Source organism: Chroicocephalus ridibundus, chromosome 8 (genome assembly GCF_963924245.1).
Source record: "Chroicocephalus ridibundus chromosome 8, bChrRid1.1, whole genome shotgun sequence".
Lineage (NCBI taxonomy): Eukaryota > Metazoa > Chordata > Aves > Charadriiformes > Laridae > Chroicocephalus > Chroicocephalus ridibundus.
In genome coordinates, this window is record NC_086291.1 from 12,413,656 (window position 1) to 12,440,705 (window position 27,050).

Here is a 27,050-nt window from a genome sequence, read left to right on the forward strand (position 1 = left end):
CCTGTTTCTGTACTTCATGCATATTTTGTTTTGATATTCTAATTTTGGTCATGATGTTATGGTTGGTACAAGCATAACTAAAAGATAAACTCCTCTTGCAACAGATCTTTTTCACGAATCTGGTCCTGAGGAGCAGTAGGTCTTGTTTTGACTAAGGAAAAAAGTAATTCATAAACTATGTTGCCTACAGATGTCCTCAGCTTTCCATTCATCCTGTATTTCATTAACAATCCACGCCTGGATACCATCGTGCTTTCTAAAGGCTAAAAGACTTTCCAAAGAAGAGTTAGCCTAAGCACAGGCAGCAGAGAGGAAGCATCTTCCTTCTTGATATTCTCCTTTCTGACAACCTCTGAGCGACAAGACGTCTGATCAGAACCGTTCATTTCCATGAAGCATCTGTACAGTATCTTTAAAACTGGCCATCCCCTTCCAGGTGAGATTCCTGGCCATACCAGCCTCCCTAATGCTATAGCAAGGCATGCATCAGACATAAAGGTCCCACAGAAAACACTTCTCAAGCACTTCTGACAGATTTTCTTTCCAAAGTGAACAAATCTGGTTTCACTACCATTTCCATGATGAACCAGTACCCACAACAGAATGTATTAGACCTGAATAACATGCCCTGGACATCTACGGGGTAGAGGACACTAAAGTAGTATTACATGAAGAAATTAAAGAACCAAAGGCAAATTGACACATTACTATTTATTCACGTCAAACACTTTCGTCTGTGTAACACCATTTAAAATGTAAGTTAATGCAGATCTACCTTTCTAGAAAGTGTTATTCCTCCAGGTCATTAGTTTAAATGACATCAACAAACACAACCAGAAACAGATTTTGAACAAATGAAAGATTAAAGAAAAAAAAAAAAAGAGATAAAACTACTTGTTGCCCCAAGTGCTTCAAGTCACACAAGACTCTCACATGCTGTCAATTAAGTGAACCCTATAAAGTTATGATCTATGCAAAATTCCACCAGAACTATTATATCACAACAGATGTAATGAAATTATTTCTGCCAATAAAGTCATCAGTGCAGAACACATTACCCCTTTCAACTCCAAGCAAATTTTTTTTTTTTAAATAGAAAGTGCCTCTACGATGGTACGATCTTGATTGAGTTGCAGAAAACATTTTAACCGCTAAGTTCCACCGAATTCAGTGCATACTTAGAAGAGGTATTTGGTACCCTGACCACACACGGTCAACTTGTGGAACAGCAGCAAATTCCTCTAGGCTGACACTCATTTTTCTTTCAAAATTTATTTAGTATGGTTTTTTCAGCTTTTTTTCTGGCTCCCTTGCTATTGAAAAAAAAAAAAAAAAGAAAGAGAATAATTCAGGCTGGACGGGAACTCTGCAGGTCATCGGTTCTATTCTCAAAGCAGGGCCAGCTTTACTTCCACAGAAGAAACAAACAGACAGACAAACAACAAAGGAAAAAACCCAACCTAAAACCAACAATGGAAAATTACAGAAAAAAAAAATTAACCTATGTATAGTACTTGCTTTCTTTGCTCCTTAACTCACAGTATTTATTTCAAGCATGCTGATTTTATTACAAGTCTTTCCAGAAGATAACTTTATGGCTTTGAAAAGCAAACATGCACATTTAGGGTGCTATATAAATATGATTTTTTTTAAGTAGCCAACAAAATCTTTCTTTAATCAAAAATAATAGAAAGCTTTTGTCATGGGGAGGTTTTATAAAAAATTTTAGGGTTTTGGAAGTCCTCCAGCAGGTAAAAACTTCACTTGGCCTCATACTAAAATATAAAAAAGAGAAGGCTCTGTCTCAGAGCGCTGTAATTGAAGTAGAGAAGTGAGCAAGGAAGACGAAAAAAAGGATGCTTGAGGGGAAGGAAGACTCAATGGGACTTGCTAAAAGCAACAAAGAAAAGGACAGCGAACACAGAAGGAGGAATGGTTTGGGTGGGTGGTTTGGACACAGCACAGGCTGGTATCCAAAGTGGTATGCCAGAAGTGTGTGGATAGTCAATGGACATGTGCAATAAATCACACATTATAAGATATGCAAAGTAGTCTAAAAAAAAAACAAAACACAAAACCAAAAACACACAGACAAAAAAACCAAACTCCAAACAAAAAATCCAACTACTTAAAAATTTAAAAACCTTTTTTTCCCTTACCAACACCAAGATGTTCAATTCAAAGGTTACTTACCCACTTCACAAATTTTGGACTGATCTCTTTGCTTTGACTTCTACATATATAAATTGAAGATAATGTATCGTTTCATCCCACAGTATTGTAAGGGTACAAATGTTATCATCTCTAAATCACAAGGATGTCCCAATACAGAGAATTCAATAAATAAAACTGGTAACTGTGCAACCAGTGTGGGTTCCAGACAGCATGCAACAAAACCCAGAATACTTCATTAAATGAGACCAAAAAGAAACCTTGACCAGCTATTCATGCAGTAAACACTATCCTTCCTGCACGCTAAGTGAAATACTGAGCTTTTAGGGGAAAAAAAAAAAAATTCCGTATTCCTTCTTTCTCACACATGTTCTTCTACAGCACCTTTTTGGCAGATAAGTTACTACAGTTGAGTTTATGTACCCACCTGCTTTCGTAAAAGAAGCTCCTACCTAGAGACTCTCTCATTTCCTGTGAACAGCAGTTCCCAATACACTTACAAGGCTTTTATTTCATTATGGAACCTCTCAAGCTGCTCAGCAAGACTGAAGTCAAAACTTTAATGTTACACCCTGTAAGTAAGTGCAACGAGACTTTCTAAACATTAAGAACGGTTTTTATATTAATATACATTGTACAGAGGATGCATCCTCAACTCATTCAAAGCCACTAAATTGCTTCGGTGCCTTCTTAAGTAGTAGAGGCAGAAGGGTTTAGTAGCCTTTTTGCTCCCAATACCAAAATTTCCACAAGGCTGTTGACCTCAGAAACAGAGTCGCTAGTGACCCCTAGTGTTAAGAAGTTCAGTCTCAATTTGAATGATTTATGATAAAAAGCATGATGAGTATCATCCTTTCGGCACTTTGTTGTTGTTCTGACATGGCAAATCGTCACTGCTTTGTGTTGAGATTCTTTCCACTCCAGTTTACAAACAAAAATACTGGTATCCATTATTAAAGAAAGAAGTGAAAAGGAAATATAAACTTGTAAGCATCCAAGCAAATTGCAGATTGACATTCCTGTTGCTTTCAAATGTTTGATACATTTTTCCTCATTTGGAAGATTAACAGTAGGATATCTAGAGCAGACTGACAGTCATGGCTTCAGGTGGACATTTATAGCCTCTTGATCAGTCATTAAGGAATTAATGACAGTGAATCCCAATCCAAGCTGGCCAGTAAAGCCTAGTGTAAGGAAAGAAGTCATAACTGCCAGGTTGCTGCAAGACATGGCCGTCCCAGGTAGAGGTGTATAGTCCAGCAAGCCAACTGCCCAGCTGACATAAAACTTGCTTACAACAGAAACGTGTAACTACAGAAAAAAAAGAAGAGTCCTACTGTTCTACTTACAATTTTGAGTCCAGGTTCAGGAGAAAGCCCAGTTTGTCATATTCTGGAAAACAAAAGCAAGGGACACAATATCATAAAAACTGCAAGCGTCTCCTCTGCAAAAGGCACCAAAACCAAAAAGCTGCAAGTCCTTATGGAAGGGCAATAATTATTTCTAACCGAAAATAACTATATTGTAACTTCTAGTCGCTAGCAGCTGTTATCGCAGATTATTGTTACTTCAGGGTATTCCCAAATTAACATTTCTGAATCTCCAAGAAATACTAAAGCAAGAGAATGTGTGGGTAATCATTAATTTATAAATCATTAGAATTAACTGAGATATCTGTAGTCATAAAAACAAAGCACTACTGAAATCACGCAGTGATATACAAAGCTTTCCTGCTTGCAGTAGAAATCATTTTGCCAGCAATTTGTATGACAAACGCTCCTCCTAGGTCCTGATGTGGTAGAGCTTTGAAATTTTTCTTGATTCCTTGTCTATTCCAAGCATAACTTCATAATCAAGCAGTCCATCTTCAAGATAAAGTCACTCAAGGTAGCAAAAAAGCTTCAAGTTCAGGTGATGTTGTTCAATAGGAAACTGCAAAGTCAGAGCTTATGCCACAAACAGGGAACAGCTACAGAAACGAAGTTATCACTCAGAACATCCGTAACTCCTGTATAAAGTAAGCTTTGCATCCAGCATCTTTGAATACATTTTGATCTCGTAAATCAAACACTTGATACAAAAATTAAAACTATTAGAATTCACATGAGATACACAAGAAAAACTAAAAGGTGTAGCGTCTTTCTTGTGTTGCGTTAAGCTCAGGGGCCTCCTCACACTAAGGATCACTGGGTCTCACTGCCATACAATAAAAACCCCCAATACAAACAGAGAAGTAAAAGATAATCCCTCCAGAGCTTAATGATCTGGTGGATCATTAGGATGTATATTAAAAGAAACAAGGGGGGGTGGGGGGTGGGAATTCTCATAGCCTTTTAGAAAGAGCTCAGTGGAAACAGAGAAGTTTGCTTTCTTTATGAAACATCACCAGAAATTCCGCTGCAGTAGCTTACCTAACGAAATCACAAGCTTTTCATGCTATCACTTACCAGCAGAACAAGAAAGCCTAAACATGTGCCTAAAACAGACCAATTGCACCAGATAGGTCAGTATAAACTGTGCCACTGATTTCAATCCCATTAAGATTTAACTCCTGAGCCAAGGGAGGAATTATGTTTGACGTATCTTGGGTAACAGAAGTTGCAGAACACGTGTGCACTTGATATTGGCACATACTATCCGCTCTCTGCCAGCGCCCGCGTGCCACCCACTTGATGTTCGAAGTGCACCTGTGCATCTCTCCTCCACCTTCCACATACTGACGGTTGTGTTTACCCCATGTGCTGCTTTCCTCATAACTTCCCAGTTTATTCCTCCTACAAGAAATTATTTCCTGTCTAGCCTTACCTCCTCCGCGTGTAGGATCGTGCATAGGAAGGTATCCATTCTGGGAAAAAAAGGATGCCTTCAATTTTTATTAACACTTCCCCCTTCCACAAAACAGCAGCCATACTGAGCAGATTTTTGTATTATTATTGGGTTTTTGTTTTGGTTTGATTTTGTGGGGTTTTTTTGTTTTGTTTTGTTTTAAAACATCTACAGCCACTGACTAACCTGTCATCAATCTTATCCCATTCAGTCTAACATTCCCTTCTTCCCAACAGGAAATACAAGAAGAGGAAATGCACTAAGAGATACATCACCTCATAACTACAACAACATCCTGGGCTTTCTGTTAACTCAGCACTTTATGAGCTCTGCAACCAAAGCACCAGAAAGCAACACACATACTAAATGCTACGTGCCACAGATGACATACCTCTATTGCAATATTTCATAAGATTTACCTTCTGTCACATGCATTTCACCTTCCCTACGTTTAACGTGGTTACTTTTGATGTTCGCTGATGATTATTAAGAGAGGTACAAAGTAATCTCATAAGAATTATATATATCAACTGTCTTGCAACAGGCACTTTCAAAAAAAAAATAAAAAATGTATGAAGTATAGCAAAACAAAATAACATTTCTGGTTTCAAACTAGAAGCACAGGTGTGTTTTTGATTTTCAGCAGGGTATGAATATTCCTTTCAGGCTGTAACACCAAACCAGAAGAATCTATGCTCCTTCCTCTCACTGGCTCATGACATGTGCAAACTACTGCAGGCAGAGAAACGCTGCGCTCACCATGAGCCATCTCACATTCACCAGGACTTACAGAAGTCACAGCGTTACTATGGGCTTGGAAGTTAATGTCTATCACATGTTGCTCCCCCAAGAAAGACACTAGGAGCCTGGAAATTACATATTCAAAGTTAGCTTCCATTTTAGCAAAAATCAAGAGTCTTTTTACAGACTTCCAATATCATTTAGCTGTATCACCATAACGCAGGGGCCAAAAGCCACTGCAACACACAGCAGTGCAGCCCACAGGCTAGCTGGAAGTGGTCTGGATTCACAAAAGACAGATAAAACCCCAAATCCCTGGAGAAAGACAAACACACATAGCCCAGCTTCAGGAAAAGGCAATCCTTGTCTGGAGTATTGTATTTAATTTAAAACAAAATAAAACACAGACCCACTAAATCAAAGACAAGTACAACTGAATCTAAAATACAGCATGGTCAGGGTGTGATGATTACAGGAGATGGTCTGAGCTGATCATACAGCTCGCAGCTAAAAGAAGGGGCAATCCCAGTCCTGCCCTTCCCTCCCTCGAACGTACTGGCTGCAAGAGCCCGCCCCGGCCCCCATGGAACCTCTCTGTGCCCTAACCTACAGGTTGCTTTTCACCCCCCATCACTTTACTTTAAAGCCTTACTCACCAGGTTAATGAGCTGATACACAAAAACATTTCTCCTCTTTTTCATGCAACGGGATACAGAAGTACTAGAATATTAGAGAAAACGGGACAAAACAGCTAGAGAGAACAAGGCAAAAATACTCCAGCATCTCCACCAAGAACTAGCTTGGGCCAGCTGGCCATGTTAACTGTGGTTTAATATTGGCCTCTGCCAACATCATCATGATGATCCCCCATAAGGGGGTCTCTGCACTGAAGCACAGTGCAGAGCTATGAACAGGTGTGGTTCTGGAGAACTCACTTCAGATCTAACCAGGCTGGTAGGCCCGGTCTGGCTCAGGCCATGTCTCACCAAGCAGGCTCCAGACAAGGCACTTATATGGCTGTATGGAATAGGATTTTCTCTAACCTGATCATCCTTGACCAAGGAAAAGTTTGTGGTTTGTTTTTGTGGGCTTTTTTGTGCGTGGTTTTTGGGTTTTGTTTGGTAGGGGTTTTTTAAGCCAAAAATGAATAAAGATAATAAAGAACTTACTTTGCATCCACTAGAAGAGCATCACGGGAGAACCTGAACAAGGCTTTACATTCTCAGCCCGTAAAAGACTGAAAGGGCCATGAGGGATAAAGGCAACAGTATTAAAAGACAGCACGAAAATCTAAGGACCACATACATGCTCACTTGTGCTAGGAAGCTACACATCTCAGCTGCCATTGGGGTACAGTAGCATATAGAAGCACAGAAGTGAATGAACGTGAGAAATGAATTTTCATTATGTTCCATAAGAACAAGAGGTCTTCTTAGGTCAGAAATAAAATGCATTTGTACATTTCCAGGAAGATCGCAATTGAATAAGAATTTAATAACTGACAACAATTTCATAATAAAGCATATAATTCAGATTATACGAACAGAAGTACAGCCAAGCATAGCAATTTCTATAAATGATGTGCCAAATTCAATGCTGGCATTAGCATGGAAATTTCTCCCAAGTATCCAACAGAAATCCAGCTACCAGGCAGCAAGTGAGAAATGCCTCGTCTAACGTCTATAAACTCCGTACAGACCACCCAAAAAGCTATAAAGCACAGTGTACAATATCTTTCAAGTTTTCAAATTGCATTTTGCATCTGTAGCCAATATAACTATTTAAAAGCAAATGCGCAAAATTTTCCCCTTATGCTACTAATCAGAAATCAACAATCCAGGAATTAACTTGGCTCACTGATTTTATCCTTCCAAACTACCCGTAAATGATTTCACTGACGACTTGAGTACTATTCCTTTAAAATCTAGCTACTTAGAAGCACAGTACAAATAACTTTGCCCACAGAAACAGAAAATTAATTTAAACTCTTTAAAGAGATGGGCTATATGCAGCTCTAGTTCTGTGTTTAACTGGCAATTGCAAGTCCAGGAGGGAGGGCAGAACATTCACTTTTAGCTATTTTATTCAAAATGTTTGTGCTTGTCAAAGAAACAGGTATGACACTCAGGAGACATAAGTCCTGTCAGGAGCAGCTCAGACCACCCTGATACATTTCATCCTGTCCAGTGCGGTTGGGTCTCTGAGGAACTGAGGCTGCAACTGAGCTAAGCTTCGGTCACTGTCCACAGGTTCTACATCTGTGTCAAAGGCCAGGTAAAGTGACTCACCCTGCAACGAAAAAGGTCAAACACCTCACATTCACTTTAGATTAAGAACACACACACAGACATTTACACAAGTTCAGCTGATGTAAAGCAATTCTGCTAGAACTCAAGAGAAAAGAAGGAATTAATGAAAAAAGCCATATGTAATGGATCAACTGAAAAGGACAAAAGAAAGGTTTTCTTCCAGGGTTAAATAAAAATACCACTCAGGATTACTGAGCAGCAATGGAAGTACTGGACAAACAAGGTCTTAAAGTTGCATCCTTTCATTAGGATTTTCAGCCTTAACCTCTTCAGTGATGGAACATACTGATGAAGGCGTTCTTTTCTGAGGCTATTTAAATAACTGCCAAAAAAAAAAGATTGTAAAGCCAAGTTCAGAAGGGGTAGAGCTGAGGCCACCTGGGCTCCGCAGCCCTGTCCCTGCATAGACTGATGCCCACCTCCCAAGTTTTATGTTCCAGTTTTTTTCCTCATCTCCATTTACTCTTTTGCATACAAGTTTAACAGCCTTTTTCTCCAGGTTATCCAAGTAACACCAGGGAGAATCCCAAGTGTGCTGGCAACATAAAGCCCAGTCCTTAGCTCCGTGCAGACACAGATTGGTGAATCATGCTTCTAGCACTGGGCTGCAAGGGTTAAGCAGTTATCTTTACAGATGTCAGTTCTGTTCCTTCTGTGTATTTTTACAGGGCAAGGAAAGGCATTCTCTGCCCATTTGACATTTCAACCATGTGTGTTAAAAAAAAAAAGATTCTTCAACAACTTCTAATATTTAGCCTCATATTAGGCTCCCTTTTTTCCTGGGGAGCAAAAGAACCTTCCTTGACAATACTACTTCTACCTAGAATTTTATTCTCAGAAAATATGGAATAACTTAAATTTTTAAGAAAACATCATAAACTTGAAGTATGCTCCTTCTTCCCTGGAATACTTCAGGCAAAATGGTTAGAACTGGGCAATATTCTAAGCAGCAAACAAAGAACCACAGAACAATTCTCAATATCAGCAGCAAAACTTGGAATTTCACTTCTATTAAAAACGTTCCTAGACTGTGCAAACTAATCTAGAGACACCAATCCTGCTGCACCAAGCTCAATGTTCATTTTCCAGGTAGTGCACCTGATGAGAAAAGCCATATTTGATGGAAATAGATACACCAAGCACTATCAGCACAACTGAAATGCAGACCTGTGAGTTCAAAGCAGGGAAGGGGGAAATCTGCCTCCAGCCATGAACCCCTGCACGCCCTGGTGACACCTAAAATCATGAGGATACTACTACTTATTGTTTCAGATTTATCAGCAAAAGGAAGTAATTTCCAGCTCTGTAACTTAAGGTGGTTCCCCCACCCCACCCCCCGCCCTGTAATGCCTGATTAGGGCCCCCAAAGACACCTGGCCCAGCTTTACAGCCTGAGGAAAGCAATACACCAGAGGGGTCTCCTTCATTAGACACTGCAACTACATTATTCATCCTCCAGGCACAGAAAGAACAAATAAGCAATCACTTGCTGATAGTGCTGTATGGGTCATCCATCAGGAAGGTCTTTTGCCTGCTTGTCTTACCTCCAAAGTAGGTACAGTAAAACAGAGGTCATTCTAGCATATTACTTTTTAAATGGGTCTGGTTACCTTAACATAGACTATGTAACTCCTTACAATTTTTTTACTAATAAAAACTATAGCAACCTCATTGGTAGAAAAGCAACTGACTGCTTTAAGCTGAATTTATGAAAGGCTCCAATAGGAAGATGAAAAATTTCCATCTCTGAACTGCATATGCCCTTTTTCTTTTCCCAGGGAGTCATCTGTTTAAAGCCAGACTGCAACCTTTGCTAAATAAACAGTTGTTTCATTTACTACCATGTATCCACTTGGCTAATGGAGTTAATGCGGCCCTACTGAATCTTCCAACATATTCTTTATTTTAGAAATTGTATCATATTTCCTAATAAAAGTCAAGAACAATATTAACAAAACAGTAATCTATATTGGCTTTTAGTGACTTACAAAACGTACTGACTTGATGCAGAGAGATGCCACATGATAGAGAAAAATCCCATTAAAATACTTTTATTTTGAGGTATTCTTTAAGCTACTTCTCAGCATTAGCACCTCAACTCATTCGCAGCTGTATTTTCAATTGTCGGAATAGAACGTTAATAAGACAGATGATGATACTGAACATGCTGGCAAAGTCACATAAGGACTATGCAACCGATACATGACAGTCATTGGCAAAGGTTCAAGCAGCTCCCACAGCCTACAGCTCAAAGAAAGAAAGAAGCAGAACTTCATTAATCAAAAATGAAAAGGGAAAAAGCATTTTTTTCAGAATAAAGCCACTAAAACCAGCAGAAAAAAAATGTATAATCTTTCCCATTTATTTTCTACTTTACAGGAAAGCAGAAAAACGCAGCATAATAAGTTCACCTCTCCTTTCCCATCACTACCATGTAGTGTTAAGACAGACAGTCAGAAATGCAATTTGGGGGGGAAAACAAACAACACAAGAAATCCAACACACTAGAACCACATCAGCTCCAAACATAAATTAAAATTGTTTTCCTCAAACCAAGAACACCTACCAGAGCCTCACAAATTCTATTAATCAACATAATACCTAAATTAATAACCACTAACCTAGAAATCCAGAAAAGATCAGAGTTTGTAATTGTAGCCACCTGTACTAACAAATTCTCATCGAGAAAGCCAAAGAACAGCAAGTGATCTTCTGCAAGTCACCAATGTTTTTTCTCTCATGCTAGAAAGTTGAAATAGTCAAGTAATTTGAGCAAGATGTAGGTAACACATAGTTGCTGGAGATGTTAGAACTACTGCATTTTAAGCCTGCAGTGAGAATAACTGCTCTACAACCGGTGGCCAGTACTGCAATCAAACACATCTAACAACCGTGTAAGTCTACAGCCGTAAGGTATTTAGAACCTCAATATTTCCAGCAAGCACCCTAGCAGATGGGAAAGTTGCACATTCAATGCGCTCCTATCCTAATGAGGCTTAGAGGAGAAAAATGTAACTTGCTTGCTCTCAGACACAGGAGGTAGAAAGAGTCTTGAACAAAAATAGCAGGGGCATAAATCTGACTTTCAAAGTCCAATGTTTGATTTGCTAGCAACGAAGTAAAACAAAGCAACAAGAGAGGGAAAAGGGAAAAAAAAGTACTAGCTGTCTATGGCAAACAAATGAAATCTAGGTCTCCTCAAACACCCTGTGCCCTGCTTAATGTTTCCCAAGTTCAGAGCATGATACTGTCCTTTCTGAAATGGTTTCAGCTGAAACACTGGCCTAGACATCACATCAAACATTTATCTTTGCTGCTTAAACTTTATCTTTCAAGGGAAGGGGCAATTATGAAGAGAATCACAAAAACATCTGGACTCACGAAGGCTAGACCACAGCGTGAACCTCAGTTCAGTCTCACTCCAAGCATATTTGATTCTCATGTCCTCTAGACTAATAATCTTCCATGAAGATTATTTAAGGCTCCAGAGTCAGATGATTTTTCTGAACACTCAGTTCAGGAAATTTATCCAGAATAACCTAGAGAGCGTCATTAATCTGAAATGCATAAGGACAGATTTCCAGCCTCCCTGAAAACTGAGATTTGCACGTGGGACAAGGAGTTAAGGAGAAAACCGAGATAAGGACAGGCAGTCAATTCAAATAAAATACAGAAGCTGCAACAAGACATTGCCCTTCACATGGCACGATTAACAATTACAAAAGAGCAATTCTAAGATGCTGTTCAATATGCAAATATAAGTCAATGAGTACTAGTGTTAAGCAGCATGAAATCTTAACAGGGACACTATTATTCACATCTGTTTAATTCTCACTGATAAAGAAAAGGGTATATGTATTTTAATGTTTCAAAGTACGTAACTTTAGTCCCTTCTTACCCCAACCTGAAACATCACCTACTAGGAATGGCTGGGCCTGGAGCTGCCATTGTTTCTTTGGGTTCTTTCTGGGCTCTGTCTTTTCCTGGGTCTGCAGCAAGGTGAGATGGGATGGACAGCGGAAGCACAATAGCCACAGTTTTTCTCTCTCTCCTTCCTGTTCAACAAGGAAAGCTATCCCTCAGTCGGACAGACATCACACATCTTGACATGTTATTACACATATCAGTTCAGAGCAAGTTAAAGTTTGCAGCACAGTGAATGCAAAGTACTAAACACGAAAGCAATAAACATACAGCGCTCTCCGACATTTCTGAGTCTCCCTTCTCAAATATATGAGTTTTCTTCATATTTCTTCAATGAAGAAATCCAATCTTGTTGCAGCGGAAGGATTTACAAACGATCAAATTTTACTGTCTTACTCCTAACCAATCCAAGCTTGAGTTGCAATATACAGGCAGAACAAAGACGAGTGCTTTTAAAGCAGACCCAGGCAGTCCGCTGGCTTACATTAGCTTGTCTCCCACTCTCCATGTTAACACAACTCCAAAAGACACGGAGCAGTCGAACTATTTTTGAAGCTAATCCACAGGGTTAACTGTTTTCACAACAGATAGAGGCCAAAATAGTATTAGGAAAAAAAATCCATAGGTAATATTTAAAAATTTTACTCCAGGACAAATTCTGGTCTTATTTGTACCAACGTCAATCCAGCATAACTCCAGTGTAGGTATGCCGATTCAGACACACTCATCTAATCAAAACGTTTCCCTGAATTTTCCTCACAGATTTCATATCTCAAACCTATACAACTTCCCAGCTACTTTTGCGGACCAAAGAAACCATCACCCAATAAAGGAGGAGGCAGGCAACAACACACTTCAGTTATGACTGATATTAATTAGTAGAAGGGAGTCAATAGAGGGTCTCTTCCCCTCACAAACACAACAACATATCCACTCTGCACTCAGCACCTTAATGATGCTCCCACATCAGACCATGCACCCACAATAGATCCATTTCCAGATACAAGTTTTAGAGAAGATGCAAGGAGAGCAGAAAGCATTTAGGGTGTTGTAAACAAAGCAAGTTACTACCACTAGCTCGGGGGTTAGTACATTGGAAATCTGTGTTCAAGCTTTGCTGTTAGTGTCAGGCAGCAGGCTCTCTTTCAAACTGTGCAGGCAGAAGACAGGTGCTATGTTGGAAGGCAGCACGTTCCCCCTATCAACCTAAGAGGAAAGGCTAGTAAGGAAGATAAAATACAAAACCTTCACTTGGATTATTTTTTTCTTTTCTGCAAGACAGTAAATACCCCCATCTTTTAAGGGGTTTTAAGTTATAAGAGTAATTCTTAGCCTTTCCTTTGCACTTCATATATCATTATACATACGCTGTAAAATGGATTTCATCAAGTATCATGCTCACTATGGTGTGCCTTGGCTACAGCTCACATATTAAACATAGCCAAATGGATAGTTACTGGGCTCATGAAGTGCCCCCAGTACAAAAGAATTTTTGATTTATGGTTCAGTTTAATTGAAGGTCATGCTCAGGTTCCAAAGGAAATTAGATTGGGGAGGATTTGCCCTGGGGTTTGATAATGCTGGTCAATCTCCACCCAAAAAAAAAAAGTTTCCAGCCCTATTTGTTTAGCTACGACTCTTTCGCCTTCTCCTTCCTGGAAGCATTCCTGATGTCTTTCCCCAAATAACTCAACTGTTTGTTTAGCTGAGAAACTCTCCTAGTAGCATGGAACAGTTTTTCTTCAGCTGGTGGGTGACATCATCTTAATGCCTTTCACATGAGAAAAGAAGCACAAACCGCATCACTAACGCATGTAACGTGTCCAGGTCATCTGCCTTGCTGGGTAATGGGAAGGGTCCCACATGTTAATCCTTGTGTCACACTAAGACCCTTAATACTTCCACTACATTTACAAAAGGACCTATTCACCCACTTTGTCTAGAGGGTTGATTCCCACAAAAGTCTGACTCGGTGACTTGCCTCCCAACATGGCTACCATGTCCGATTAAGTAGAAGCCTTGTCATGAGGTGGGAGATAGAGAAGAAGGCAATGTTGTACCTGAGCCTATTGTATGTCCAACGGAGTCAAAGGAAAGAACCACTGAATCTGTAACACAAGAGTACAAGTTCATTTTCCCCTTTTTCTTAGCACCATTTCTTGCCGTAACATTTTCTTGTTATTTTGCTTAAATAACGCCTTACGCTCCCTTCCGCCAGGAAGCAGAACAACCTCTTCACCAGCCGGACAAAACAACAGGTGTCTAGCAAAGGCAGAACACTGCAGTATGCAACAAATCACGATGTCATTACCCAACAAAGTAGCTATAATTTATTGAAATTAACTTCATTTTATGCCTAATAAGCTTGGTCAACCTTATCAAAACTGAATCATAATATCCTTTCTACTGCTAGACTGGAAAGCTTTTTATTATTAAATGTATTATCAATATTTTGTCCCCACTTAAGGGATTCACCTGCTACAATCAACTCTTCCCTGACACTGCTAAGACAAGCATTTTGCGCTCCTTGAAGTTCTCACCATGTTTTCCACGTCTTTACTCACACTAGTGGCTCCCCAGCTGAATACATTTCAATTTATCAGTATCCTTCACCTTTGTACTATATACAGCATGTGCGTTACGTATCAAGAAATAAACTCTCTCTGCTTGATACCCTTTTATTTTGCCATCTGGGGATCACAACAGTGCTTTCATCCATGATCGCAATGATGACTCTTGCTCACCAGTTAACGCCCCGTATTTTTAGTCACTGTTTCATATGATGGGGCACACTTTGCTTCAATTGTGGTTTACAGTGCATGCAATATACATGCAACTTGACATTCGGCCATGTAAAAAGCCTTATTGTCTGTTTGCACTTAGCTCACCACATGATCCAGATCCTTTTATTAGTCATTCGTTTTCCCCATATACCACTCTCCCAGCCTAGAATCTGTTTGCAAAATTTATCAGTAATAATTTGATATTCTGTTCCAAGTGGAGCTACAATATGGTACCATGCTCAATGGTGGTGGTGATGGGGTCCAGGTGTATTCTTACTTAAGACAAACCAACACTTATTTTGGTAGTAAGCCTCTTGGTTTGCCATTCATTTTGATGCCAATCTCAACCGAAGGAGAAACTCTACTGAATTCTACTCCACCACCAGTGGCGCAGAACTGGGCACAGAACTTAAAGACAACTTATCAATGGGTAAAAAACACAGCGAAGAACAAACCAGCATGATATTGTTAATAATTTTATGGAATGAGAAGCTTTAAACTGACACGGCAAGAGCAGAACTGCCTCTCATCTTCAGCTAAATGAACAGATTGAATCCCTTAAAGTTTCTCTTTGTAACTGAGGCCTCAGATGTGATGAACTGATCACGCATCCTTTGCAGCACCTCAGCAGCTGCCTCGGCGCAAGCCCTCAGTGCAGAGCAAAAAGCCCAAGCACAATCAGATTTCGGGTGCTGAAAAGTTGTTGAGCTCCCACTGCATCACCTTACATTTGGGCAGGCTACAGTTGCAGACACGGACAGTTACCTCATTTGAGTTACCTCATTTCATCTGACAATAACTTGACATAGGACGGAACCCTTGGCTTTTCTATACTGTACATCACCCTCATACTTATTTTCCAAATCTTACAAATTCAACAAGAAAGTGCTAATTTTCAAAATAAACTAGTAAAACTGTTCATTTAACTGGATTTAAAACAATTTTTAAAAAGCATGCCTATGCTGTCCCAGATCCAACACTGTGGTAGTAACATTAAATAATAAGGAAAAAAGAAAGATATTACTAGTCTCAAAACTTATTCCAATAAAAATAAAAATCCATCTGGACTTAACAACTGTATTTCCTCTTTTGGGAATAAAATTCAGACATCTTTATATTATTCTAAATAGCAAGGGGTTTAATTCATTTTAACTGCATTAAATTCATCTGCCATCAATTAATTCTGAAGTATCTCTGTGGGGTTCTACTTTTAAAAAACTTCAGATTTTTATCAACATAAAGTATTGCTTTGTAGTTAATGCCAAATTTGAACGTTGTTCATTTTCCTCCAATATATTTTGCATTCAAACACTATGCATGAAATATTAGGACTTATCTGAGAATGGCTGAAAAGTATTGCAAGCACCAAATTAATACAATTATTGCAGCCCACAAAAACAGTATAATGTTTTATTCCCTTAACTGAGAACATTATCTTCCTCCTATAAACAAAAAGAATTACAAGCAGAGTAAGCACGTGAGCTCCCTCCAATCCAGTCCTCCACATGACTATTAGTTTCACAGTTTCGACCTCAAATTCACTGTGAATAACGTGCATTATATCCCAAGTAATTTCACAAACCATGGACCTTTATTAAAATACCATGTTTAATTCTGGCATTAACACTTCAAAAGGGAAGAAGTTGTGACCTTGAAAAAGGCTGAGAAGATAATCTTGTGTCACCTTTCTTCCACTCAGACAGCTATCTGCATTCAGCCAAATTCAGAGCTACAGGTTATTTTTTTTCAGAAGATGATGAAGATAAACATTTCTTTAAGGCAAGCCAGATTTATTTGCAAATACACCAAGTCCTGCTTCCACGAACACAAGAACAGCAGCTTCTTTGCCTCTAGCTTGAAATCTCTTCCAGATATCTCTCAGCTCACAATCCTCCCAGCCTTCTAGAAATTTTTTTCCAGAGACAAAGCGGCTGCTCAGTCTGTGCCCAGTGCCTTCCCCCACAGCCCTGAATCTGTTCTATCTTTCAAAGGCAAATAAAACTTAATAAGACACTATGTAAAACATACCCACTTACATATGCCCTTGCTTTGGGTGCCAAGAAGTGTTTATGTCTGAAGGAGCAGACCCTAACCTTTCAGCTACCTACTTCCACAAAGCAGATTAAGTGGGGGTTTTTTCTGCCTCCTTAACTCAAGAGCAGCCTTTATGCCCAAATCATGAAATCTGACACCCAATAACTTGCCAACGTGCACAGCTTAAGGCTGCATACACCACAATGCCAGCCTTTTACATCTGTTTTCATGTCAGCTACAATAATTTTTTTAGTGGCTACAGCAGCTTAAAAAAGAAAAGGAAAAAAAAACAAAACCAAGATACAGCAAAATCCAAATGCAATTCTGGACCAGATCCAATCCGTCAGAAGCAGCAAAGGCAGCAGAAACACTCACTTATTTAGAAGGCACTCAGTGCTGGGAATAAGAACATCTGAGACCTCACCAGCCAGACTTGCAAAGTTGCTTTGGGTAATTTTGTGTCAACTTTGGGTAAAAGTTGCATTGGGACCTATGCTCTGGGTCACCTTCCCTTCCCACCCACCATCCAGCTACAGCATCAAAAATTGGACCAACACATGAATCTGCTCCATCATCCCCCAGAAAACAGCATTGTGCAGGGCTACGTGAACGTGCTCAACCACAGCCCTTTTGGAGCGTGGAACAGGGCAGTATGAGACTCCTCTTCCAGGAGATCTCACTCTTATGGAACACACACAAGGATCCTGCTTGGTTCAGGAACCAAGAGCTCCAAGGCAGACTGTGCAGAGAGACTCAATGCTGCTCTGGGAACAAATTTAAACTCTGTTCCAACAATGCTCCATGCAGGACGAAGAGCTGAACTTGCCTTTGAGGGAACACAACTGGATTTGCATGGTTTTGTCCTGAAGTAAAAAACCAGAAGTCCTGCAAATCTGAAGTGGCTACGTTTGCTGCTGCACTTACACCACAGTCCAGACAAGCCACCCAGGTATGAGGATTGATTGTATTTCAAGGCAAGGGATGCACTTCAAGTGTCACTGACCCTTTATCTCTTCACACGTACACATCCCTTTCCACTCCAGTGTTCCCCACCTTAGGTCTCCCGCAAGTCCTTCCTCCTGTTTGGTTTGTTAACCATGAGGAGTCTCAGGGCCTGGATAACTCTGTACCACACTCCCCTGTCCCCAGCGCAGGCAAATTAAATTACTCATCTTGCTGCTTATATTGTGCACTTTAGGTCTAGGCATTTCTGCACACCAGATAACTATTTAGCTGCTATTCCTTACAGATTGACGTATCTCTTCCACTACTCTAGTCTCTGAACAGAGAAATAAATGAAGATTTGGGTCCTCGTAAAGGAGCTATGATCCTGACCAACAAACTGCAGATTTGTAGGAGATAGAGAAACAAGGTCATATTGGAAAGCATCTTAAGTTTCATATTCCAAGAAAGAGATATGGACACCATAGGATAAACATTTAATGTCATGCATGGGTACTGCACTTGAGAGATGTTTGGAAGCAGCTCTTAAAGCCCAATTGTGTCAAGTTCCTGAAATGATGTAAGAGCAAATATGTGGACCAACTTCCAATGCACATACTGTCCTTGCTTTGATTTCATCATTGATGAAAATGCAATATACAAACTGAAAACAAGCAGTGGCAACACAGAATGAGAACAACAAATATAATCCACATTTAATCAAGAAGTGTATATAACCTGTATGTTTACTTAAGTGCTGTTTCAGAATTTCAGTTAAGACTTTTACAGTAAGTCCCTCTGAGAAATCACTAATATTTTTGTTTGTTTGTTTTTTTTACAGATTCTCCCTGCAAGGATTTGCAGATATTTGTCTCATCCTATTGGAAACCAAATAAACTGAACCAATAACTTCTTTTATCCTTTTTCTTTTTTTTTTCCCTTTTAAAACAAAACCAGACTTTAGCAATAAACCAACTTCCCCAAGAAAAAAAAAAATCTGTAAAAAAAAATGATTGTGTGCTGCTTTGGAAGTGGTCCTGAGAAACCACAAACCATCAGTCCCACAGGAGTTATAAGAGTTTAATAATAAAGGCTTAACACAGCCTCGATACCACATATCATTACAGCAATACGCTCCACAGACCAAGCCAAACAGGGAATACAATAATACATTGCAACATAAGGCTGTAATTTGGCACATCCTTATACAGAGACTCAAGCTCTGAGGTCTGCACTGCTTTCTTGTACGCGTGATCACTGCTAAGTTTCTCATTCCATATCCCTGCTCTCCAGATACTCCAATGGACTCCTACAGACCTGCAAACTATATTTAATAACATTTAATGTAATTTCTACCTCCGGACCTTGATCAGAGACCAGATATCCTGCAGAGCTCCATCACCTGGACTGGGGATTGCAACTGTGGTAACAACATCAAAGAATAAAATTTTGATTCAGAGTCAGAATGAAATGAAAGACTTCAGGTGCTGCTTTTTCACCACAGAATTAGAAGCCCATCCATAAAGAAAAGTGTTTGTCATTCAGTTGTTTCCCTTTTTCAGCTGAGTACTGAAAAGGTTAGGATTAAACAACCCAGTAGCAATCAAAATTTATTTTCTATTTGAGTTCAATATTCTATAACTTGAGACATACGAGAGAAGGAACACTTAATGCACAAAGTTCTTCATAACTAAGTGACAAAAAGGCCAGTAATAACAAAAACTATCCTTATGTTTCATCTAGTCAGAAAATGAAGCTCAGAAAAACAGTGCCACTCTCAGAAAACATGCTACTGTTGGAATTCATTTGGCAAAAAAGATTGGTCTCAGAATATCCCTTGCCCCAAAGAAAAATCATTTGGAAAAAACCCCACTGTTATCATGACTATGCAACATTCTGGATAATTCTTATATCCAAGGAACTGAAGGGAACTAAATAATTTCAGTTCTATTTCACAGAGATCTCGCTTAGATACCTAGAGTATGAACGTCCTTCCTCAGATTTAGTAAAACACAGGAACAATTGCCTGTACTTAGAAATTACTTGACAGGGCATCCTTCACTTCCTAATGCTTTGTTTTACTTGCTAAAGACAGATTTAGGGAAAGGCTAAGTAATTTATTCAGTCTAATGATAAATGCCACCCTACTAATTTATTAAGTATCCTACTTTTGCATTAATGTTGTCTTCCCCCCCACTGCTTAGTTTATTCCACTTCATCTTTCTTCTATAGTACAACTGCTTTTCCTAATTCTCCAATTTTTTCTGGACACAGTGAGATGGCTCTGTGCTAAGAGCACTGCTCACTACAAGAACATCTTCTGTACCACAGCGTCAATGATGCTCTGAGTTACTCATATTCTTTATTAAAAACTCAAGGCACTAACTATGATATACCCTACGCACCACTTCACACAACATCAGTGAAGGCCAAAGGAGACATATATAAGACCACTCTTAACTAGTAATCTCAACTCCTACGTACATACTCTGTGAAAAACAGTTAGTAGTGTTCCCATGCTTAGACACCACAAGAAATTACAACCTCAAGCGTATTGTTTGAGCAGCGTTAGTGTAACATTTTTCAATATCCAAGATGAGGAATATATAAAGTCGACACACACACACAGAGCACAGGCACACTTCCTAATCACAGATGTGCAAGCTTCTAGCAGTAAATACTGGGACTGCAAGTTTTGGCAAGCAAAGCATATGAAGAGTTTCAGTCCAGCGCTGTCTGCAACTGACAGGAGACCCAGGTTCAAAGTTCAAACTTATTCCCTTTATGGGAAGGGAAAGTCACTCAGCAACAGGACACATCTTCAGCAACAGGAAACATCTGATTGTAAAGACGACTTCCAATAAATTCCGGATTTTCTACTTTAGGAAATTCTCTTAAAACAAGGCTGAGCTACAGTGTTTCTGTTGGACTAAACTTGAACGCCTGTCCTGCATGCCACCTGGCTATATTTGTATTGGTATGGAGATGCGGGAAGGGCTGGTTCTTGTTTCATACAACATACCTGAGGGAAGATTCACCCTCATTTGAGAATGTGTGTCATTGTGAAATATCATAAGAATGGAAAAATTTCATTCCAATCTAAATATTAATTCACTTATCCACTGCACAAAGTAAAAGAGTTTCTGCATTGCTGCTCTAGCCAGCATCTCTTTAAATACTCATTTATATAGTACTAACTTTTAAAGCATAGAGTACTGAAGTAGGCCATGTAGGTTCTCTCCCCATTTCTGTGGCTGACCTAATAGCACACCCTTTTTATCGACAGATGACTTCACAGTCAAGCTTAGAGTTGAACCCAAATTCCTTGGCTATCCACTCTGTCCAGACGTCAGGTCCCTTTTCCGCTTCATCCTGGAGCCAACCAGTTTCCACGCCGAGGAAGTGGACGCAGAGGGACGAGGCTCACACACAAGCACTGCCCAGGGAGCGCAGACACGGCTGGTTCAGAGCTCGTCTCTGCAAACTGACGGCCAAACTAAAACGTGGCCAATATGGGTAATCTTGCTATAACTTGTCCAACCCGGAACAAGCCCTTTGATGAAATTAAGCAAGTCTCAACTGTAAAAATAAACAATTTGCCTTTTTCCCTTGGAAAAAAAAGAAAAAAAAAAGGCATGAGAGCTAAGAACAAATATAGTTAAGTATTATCATTTGTCTCAATAACTTTAAGTGGCATGAAGTTCTACTGGTTACATTGTAAACTGTAAAGTAATTATCAGCTCTCAATTTCCTGTCATTTAATTGAAACTAAAACTCTCTTCACAATACGGAATTTGAAAGATGTAGTGATATTTCTTTAATGAAATTTTATGAATCCTAACCAAATTTTTACACTTGCTGTTGTGTGCATCACTCCTTTTCCATCAGGACGTTCGTAATGAAGTGGCAAATTAACTAAGCAAGTTCCGAACAGATGTATTTTTAAAATGGTCTGAGCATGCCAGTTTTCTTTATTCTGCAGTGAAAGAATTGAAAGAAAAGATGTGGTGTCCCGCGCCAGCTAGCAAATGCTTCAGAAGGATATTACATTGCTATTGTCTTCAGCAGCACCCAAACAACTGTCTGGTAGCAGGAAGGGCCAGTATGTTTTGCTCGTAAGATCAGCATTTATTTGGATCTACTACATAACTTCGCAGTGCCGTGACCAACAAAACTCTGGGCACAAGGACAACATGGTGCTTCATGCCAAGCATCCAATATTTGCAGCTCCTTGGTGTCTGTCACAGCTCCCTGTTCCAGCGGAAGACCAACAGCACTGGCCTCTCAGGTTGCTCCTTCCAGAGGAGATGGAGAAACACTCCCCAAATGCAAAGGAGACGGGGAGATCAAGGTGCTGGAGAAGTTCAATGAAAATATATTTGGCTTTGAGGAACACAGCTGTAGACAAGGTACAGATCTACCGTAAAAACCACAAAAGCAAACAGGCCAAACTATACCAATAAAGCTGGCATCTGAGAGGTTTTTCTCTTGACAGAGAGAAATCCTTAATTAATCCCAAACAGATTCTCAGTATTTTCAGGAGATCATATCCCAAGCCAAGTCTCACATTTTGGTTTCAATTATTATTGTAGCAGCAAAAAGTCAGCCATACACCCAAATTCCACAGTGGAACATACAATAAATTACAAAACAGTAAAACTTCTCTCTTCTAAGCTTACAATCCATGTGCAAGACAGAAAATGGATATTGGCAGTTGGGGAATTACACAGGAACAAATGTGAAAACGTGGGTCAGGAAGATAGTACCAGCTCAGTATAAGACATTTTCTTGAGCATCAGTGGTAGTACCAGTCTTTAATCAAAGCAATATGAAGTGAAATCATATTTTGGTTTTGAATAAAAGATTCACTATTTTCATCAAGAAATACAGTATTTGTGAACTGAAATGTAAAGCACTTGCTTTAGGTTCAGAATATGCGTCTTCTTCTGAATGTATACCTCCAGCTAATACTTCAAAATTATGAATTCTTTAACACATTTATTTTAAAAGGGTCACTACTAGTGTTTCCTAGATAATCTCAGCAACAAAACAACGCTGCAGCTGTCCTTTTAATTAAAATTAACAGCAGACTTGTACATTGGATATATCAGGGGGCACAGGGGAAGCTGTATTTAGACTTACCTGTGTATGACTTTTGGATCTAACGATTAGGAATCTTTAGAGGATAGACCAATTTAACCACTGACATGACTTAAGACAGAAAACTACTGAAACAATGGTAAATTTTGTTAGTCTGTGTGGAATGTGTCTAATAATAATTAGTACAGCCATTACTTAGCTCAAACAAGAATACTGGACAGGAGAGGCTGCAGACCACAACACTCATTTGGACATAAACCCTTGAAAAACACTCCACTAAGTCATTTGCAGACTCCATATAATATTCTGGTGATGCAGAACAGACGTAAACAAAAAATTAATTGGCCAATGCTCTCTGGCTGCTTTCAATCACACTTCAAGAGGTGCAAATTGTTCTCAAAGTATTTTTAAAACAGTTTTAACCTAATAATATTTATTTCAATCATTAGAAAAATGTAAATAGCATACTCCCTTCAGTATTCTTGGTTAGTGCTCACACATGTAATTTTCACATAACTTTTGGAATACCAAACAATTTCGATATCAAAAACCCTCAAAACTTTCAAACATTGTTACTCTTTACTACATACTAGCGGCTTGAAACTATGAAGAAAGCAAAAGACCCATAAACTTATCCTTAAAAAAAAAAAGGTTCAAATACACTAAAATTTCTTGATTAGGTTATTGCACAGCACTGGCACAAGGAAAATTAGTTCTGTATTTTCATAATGCAAACAAAATAGATATTGTTACCTTAGATACTATAAAATACAAAGCATTCATAATTAGAAATAAATTGCTTTACTCTTTTAGTATTTTTATTAAAATGGACGTGGGCTTTTAACTTTAACAAAGCACAGCCTAAGAACCATATTAGTGACAGTGTCTTAAACTTACATATACTCACGCAACTGTCAGAGAGCTCCGGAAAGCTGCTGCACATTATCTTTGTTTTACAAAAATAAAGATACTTACATGCAATTATTGCCAATTAGGACAACAACTATTTTAATAGTCTGGTCTTGGTTTTATGCCTACTGGAGCCATTAAACCATTTTTCTCTCTCTCTCTCCCTGATATGGAAAAAAATTCTTCTGTGTGTTGGCTTTTCCGAGCTAGTTCTCAGAAACCTCTCCTTCTTCAAAAAGCAGGAGTATAAATACTTCTATCAGGAAACTCGCATTCTTGAGTTTGTTTGAAAAGGATCTACAACTTATGATATTAAGCCAGTGGTCAAAAGCCTCCCAAAAACATAAAGCGCACAACATCTGGCCCATCTGCCAGAATAACTGCCAGCAAGCTCATATGGACAGCTTTATAGTGACACTTCTCATCTCTCCTGTGTCTGCCCAGAACACAAACAAATGACAGGAAGGAGTAAGGTACGAGAAAAAGCGTATGATCAGAACCCCAGCTCCTGAATACAAGTGCTTTATAGGCATCATCTCCAGAAAATGGCAATGTTCTACTTTCTTTTGCATTATGAGGACCCAGACCATTTATTAACATGAAAGGTGATACTGAACAGAAAGTCTGCTGGATCCATTTTTTACTCGTGTTTTTTGAGGTTTGGGGTTTTTTTTAACAGCATGGCCACAAAGGGTTCCAAAATCTGAAGAGGTTTCTGGCCCATCAAATCCTAAAACTCATTACGTTTCCAAAATGTGCACTAAAATTTGGATTTGAGAGGTCCTACACAGTACATGACTGTATGGATAGTAGATACATACAGAGAGATACTGAGCATATGTTCTTTCAAAGCCAAATGGCTTGAAAAGCAGCTTGTGTGCCTTTGGCTTGTCTTCACCTTCCAGACACACTAACTGGTCTACAAAGGGCATTATGTCTATGCAAAAACCTTGCATCATCCTAAACCAAACACTGACACATGCAAATTTGAAATAAAGATGTTCCAGAAGGCATCTGTGCATCCTAAAAAGATGCCAGAAACACATGCTACTATGTTCCCAGAGTATCTGCTTAATTATGAAAGCTCCCATACTCAAGAGGAAAAAGGCAAACAAAAAAGGCCCCCCAAAGAAACAAAAAAAGACAAAATACACAGTAAGTTTGAACAGTACACGTATAGATTCTCATTTCCTGTTACCTTCTTTTACAGAACCATTTGATTTGAATAAAAAATTTGCTTCCACAAAACATAAGAAAAATAACCCAGAGATGGACTAGATACTGTCAGCAGCACCTCATTTCCATGTGCAGAAATTGCAGGACAATGAAAGAGTTATTCCAACAGCAGAAGCGGAAGTCGATCATCACGTTGCCCAGCCCCGGACAAATACAGCTGGAGACAATCTAAAGAAAAAGTGTTCCTCCTATCACACCACATACGAAAATACAATGAATCCCTTTAAATTAGCATTTGGCAGAGAAACAAGCTCATGAGAAAACAGACTACTAAGAAACATTGGTTCCACCCTAGAATCAATGAAATTGAACTTCTGAGCACCTAAGTAAGTTGCTTCACAAACCAAGCAAGCCTTCTTAGAAAAAATAAATAAATAAATAAAACAAAAAACCACACACAGCAAAAAAAAAAAAAAAACAAACCAAAAAAACAAAACCAAAAAAACCCCACACAAGTCAGTGCAATTTCCAAGTCAACAGTGGCTAAAGGCACAACCACGCTGCCACTTTCCCAAGGTGGGCTAGGACTAAGAAAGAGGCCAGTCTCACCTCCAGCCACAAGAACACTTGCTATCCAAGGATAAACTGTACTGAAAACATCCATGTCTGTCAGAAATTAAGCTTGCAGTGACACAAAGCTCATGTGCAAAACAGAAATAGGCAGCAAGTTACCAGAGAACTGGCACACAGATGAGCAGTGTGACCACGCTCATATGCTATGTGTCCGAAAATCCTGAGTGAAACTATTCGGGAAAGCCACAAAGTCTCTTGCATGTTTGCAACACGCAAACATTAACAGATAACATTATTGTAAGTTGGAACAATATTGAAGGAAAGAAACTGAAATTTAAGTTCAGTAGAAAGGTAATTATTGATGCAACTCTTTTTTTTTGGTCACATGCATTCACACACATTTTTCTTCACATCTTTCTAAAACACTAGAAATTTAAAGCTCTGAATGATCAGATCTGCCATAATGCAACAATCTACGTTGTTCAGTCACACCTCTGAAACACCCACATTAGCTTTCCTCTTTAGACTGGCCATGTAGACTTTCAGAGGACTTGCAGGACCCCTGGAAAACAAAAAAAAAAAAGCAAACAAACAAACAACAAACCCACCCCCAAAACAGAAAGCAAAACACACCCCAGATCAATGGACTACTTTAATCAAAACATCAAGACAAGGGAGCAGCTCGCTTAAGAACAATAATCCAGCATTCAGCAGTATCGGCGTCACTGAAACATCAAATGGTTTCGATGAAGTTCATGCGAAACTGCCAACTCTACTTCACCAAAGACTTCAGAAATTGAGAGCTGCCAAGACCAACTCCCATTCTTAAATTAATTCAATTTCCACAAAGAAAATCCATCATAATCTCAGAAAGACAAACCTTCCACAGCGCTCCACAACAGACCCCATTCCTTATTAGCATTTCCAGCCACCTGCTGAAGCATGCTCCCAGCCAGGATTTCACAGGCTCACTGGGATTCACAAATTTTAGAGTTTCACCATTTCTGAATTACTCCACTAGCAGAACTCCTTATAAAAGGCAACAGTCATTTTATTAACCTTACTCTAAAACAGCTGCCTCCTCCAACACAACTTCATCTGACTGGCAAAAAACCCCAGCAGCTTGATGCTGGCAGGTCTGGGATCAATTCAGAAATGGAAAATGGCCTCTTCTTGGTTTGTGACAAGCCATCAACATAGGCAACTTTTTGGCCATAAATTCGACTGTGAAATTGCCTGCACAACTGAACAGATGATGGGAAAAGGGAGGAGAGGATTAAGTGAAGGGAGACCGCAGTGAGTAGAGCATTCTAAGAAGAAAGAGTACTGCAGAAGCCTGAGACACCAGTTCACAAAACACAAAGGACTACTGGTCATTCACAAAAAACAAACTGTATGTTTCTAAATAGCTTAAGCTGTTGTTTTTTCAAGTCAGGGTTTGGGTGCAGGGGAAGAGGTTCTTTTGGTTTTGTGAGATCTTTAAACTTTAATAAAAGAGCATCTTTCTCAGGCTGGATAACCTTGACATTCTTTCTAAACCATACTAAAACAAACATGCCCA

General features: G+C 39.2%; 1 protein-coding gene across 6 annotated transcripts in view; it reads right to left on the minus strand.

The window, feature by feature from the left end:
* ST3GAL3 (ST3 beta-galactoside alpha-2,3-sialyltransferase 3) overlaps positions 1–27,050 on the minus strand; it is a 194,271-nt gene that overhangs the window by 136,950 nt on the left and 30,271 nt on the right. For 3 of the 6 annotated variants that reach the window (XM_063343468.1, XM_063343470.1, XM_063343467.1), the window contains exons 3-5: positions 14,033–14,080; positions 11,969–12,103; positions 3,522–3,564 (exon numbers count right to left, since the gene is read on the minus strand). The exons of 1 other annotated variant lie outside the window; for it this stretch is intronic. In XM_063343468.1, the coding sequence (XP_063199538.1) occupies positions 3,522–3,564; positions 11,969–12,103; positions 14,033–14,080 (226 nt within the window). The remainder of the gene's footprint in view (positions 1–3,521; positions 3,565–11,968; positions 12,104–14,032; positions 14,081–27,050) is intronic. 2 more of the 6 variants (XM_063343469.1, XM_063343471.1) reach the window with 2 other exon arrangements.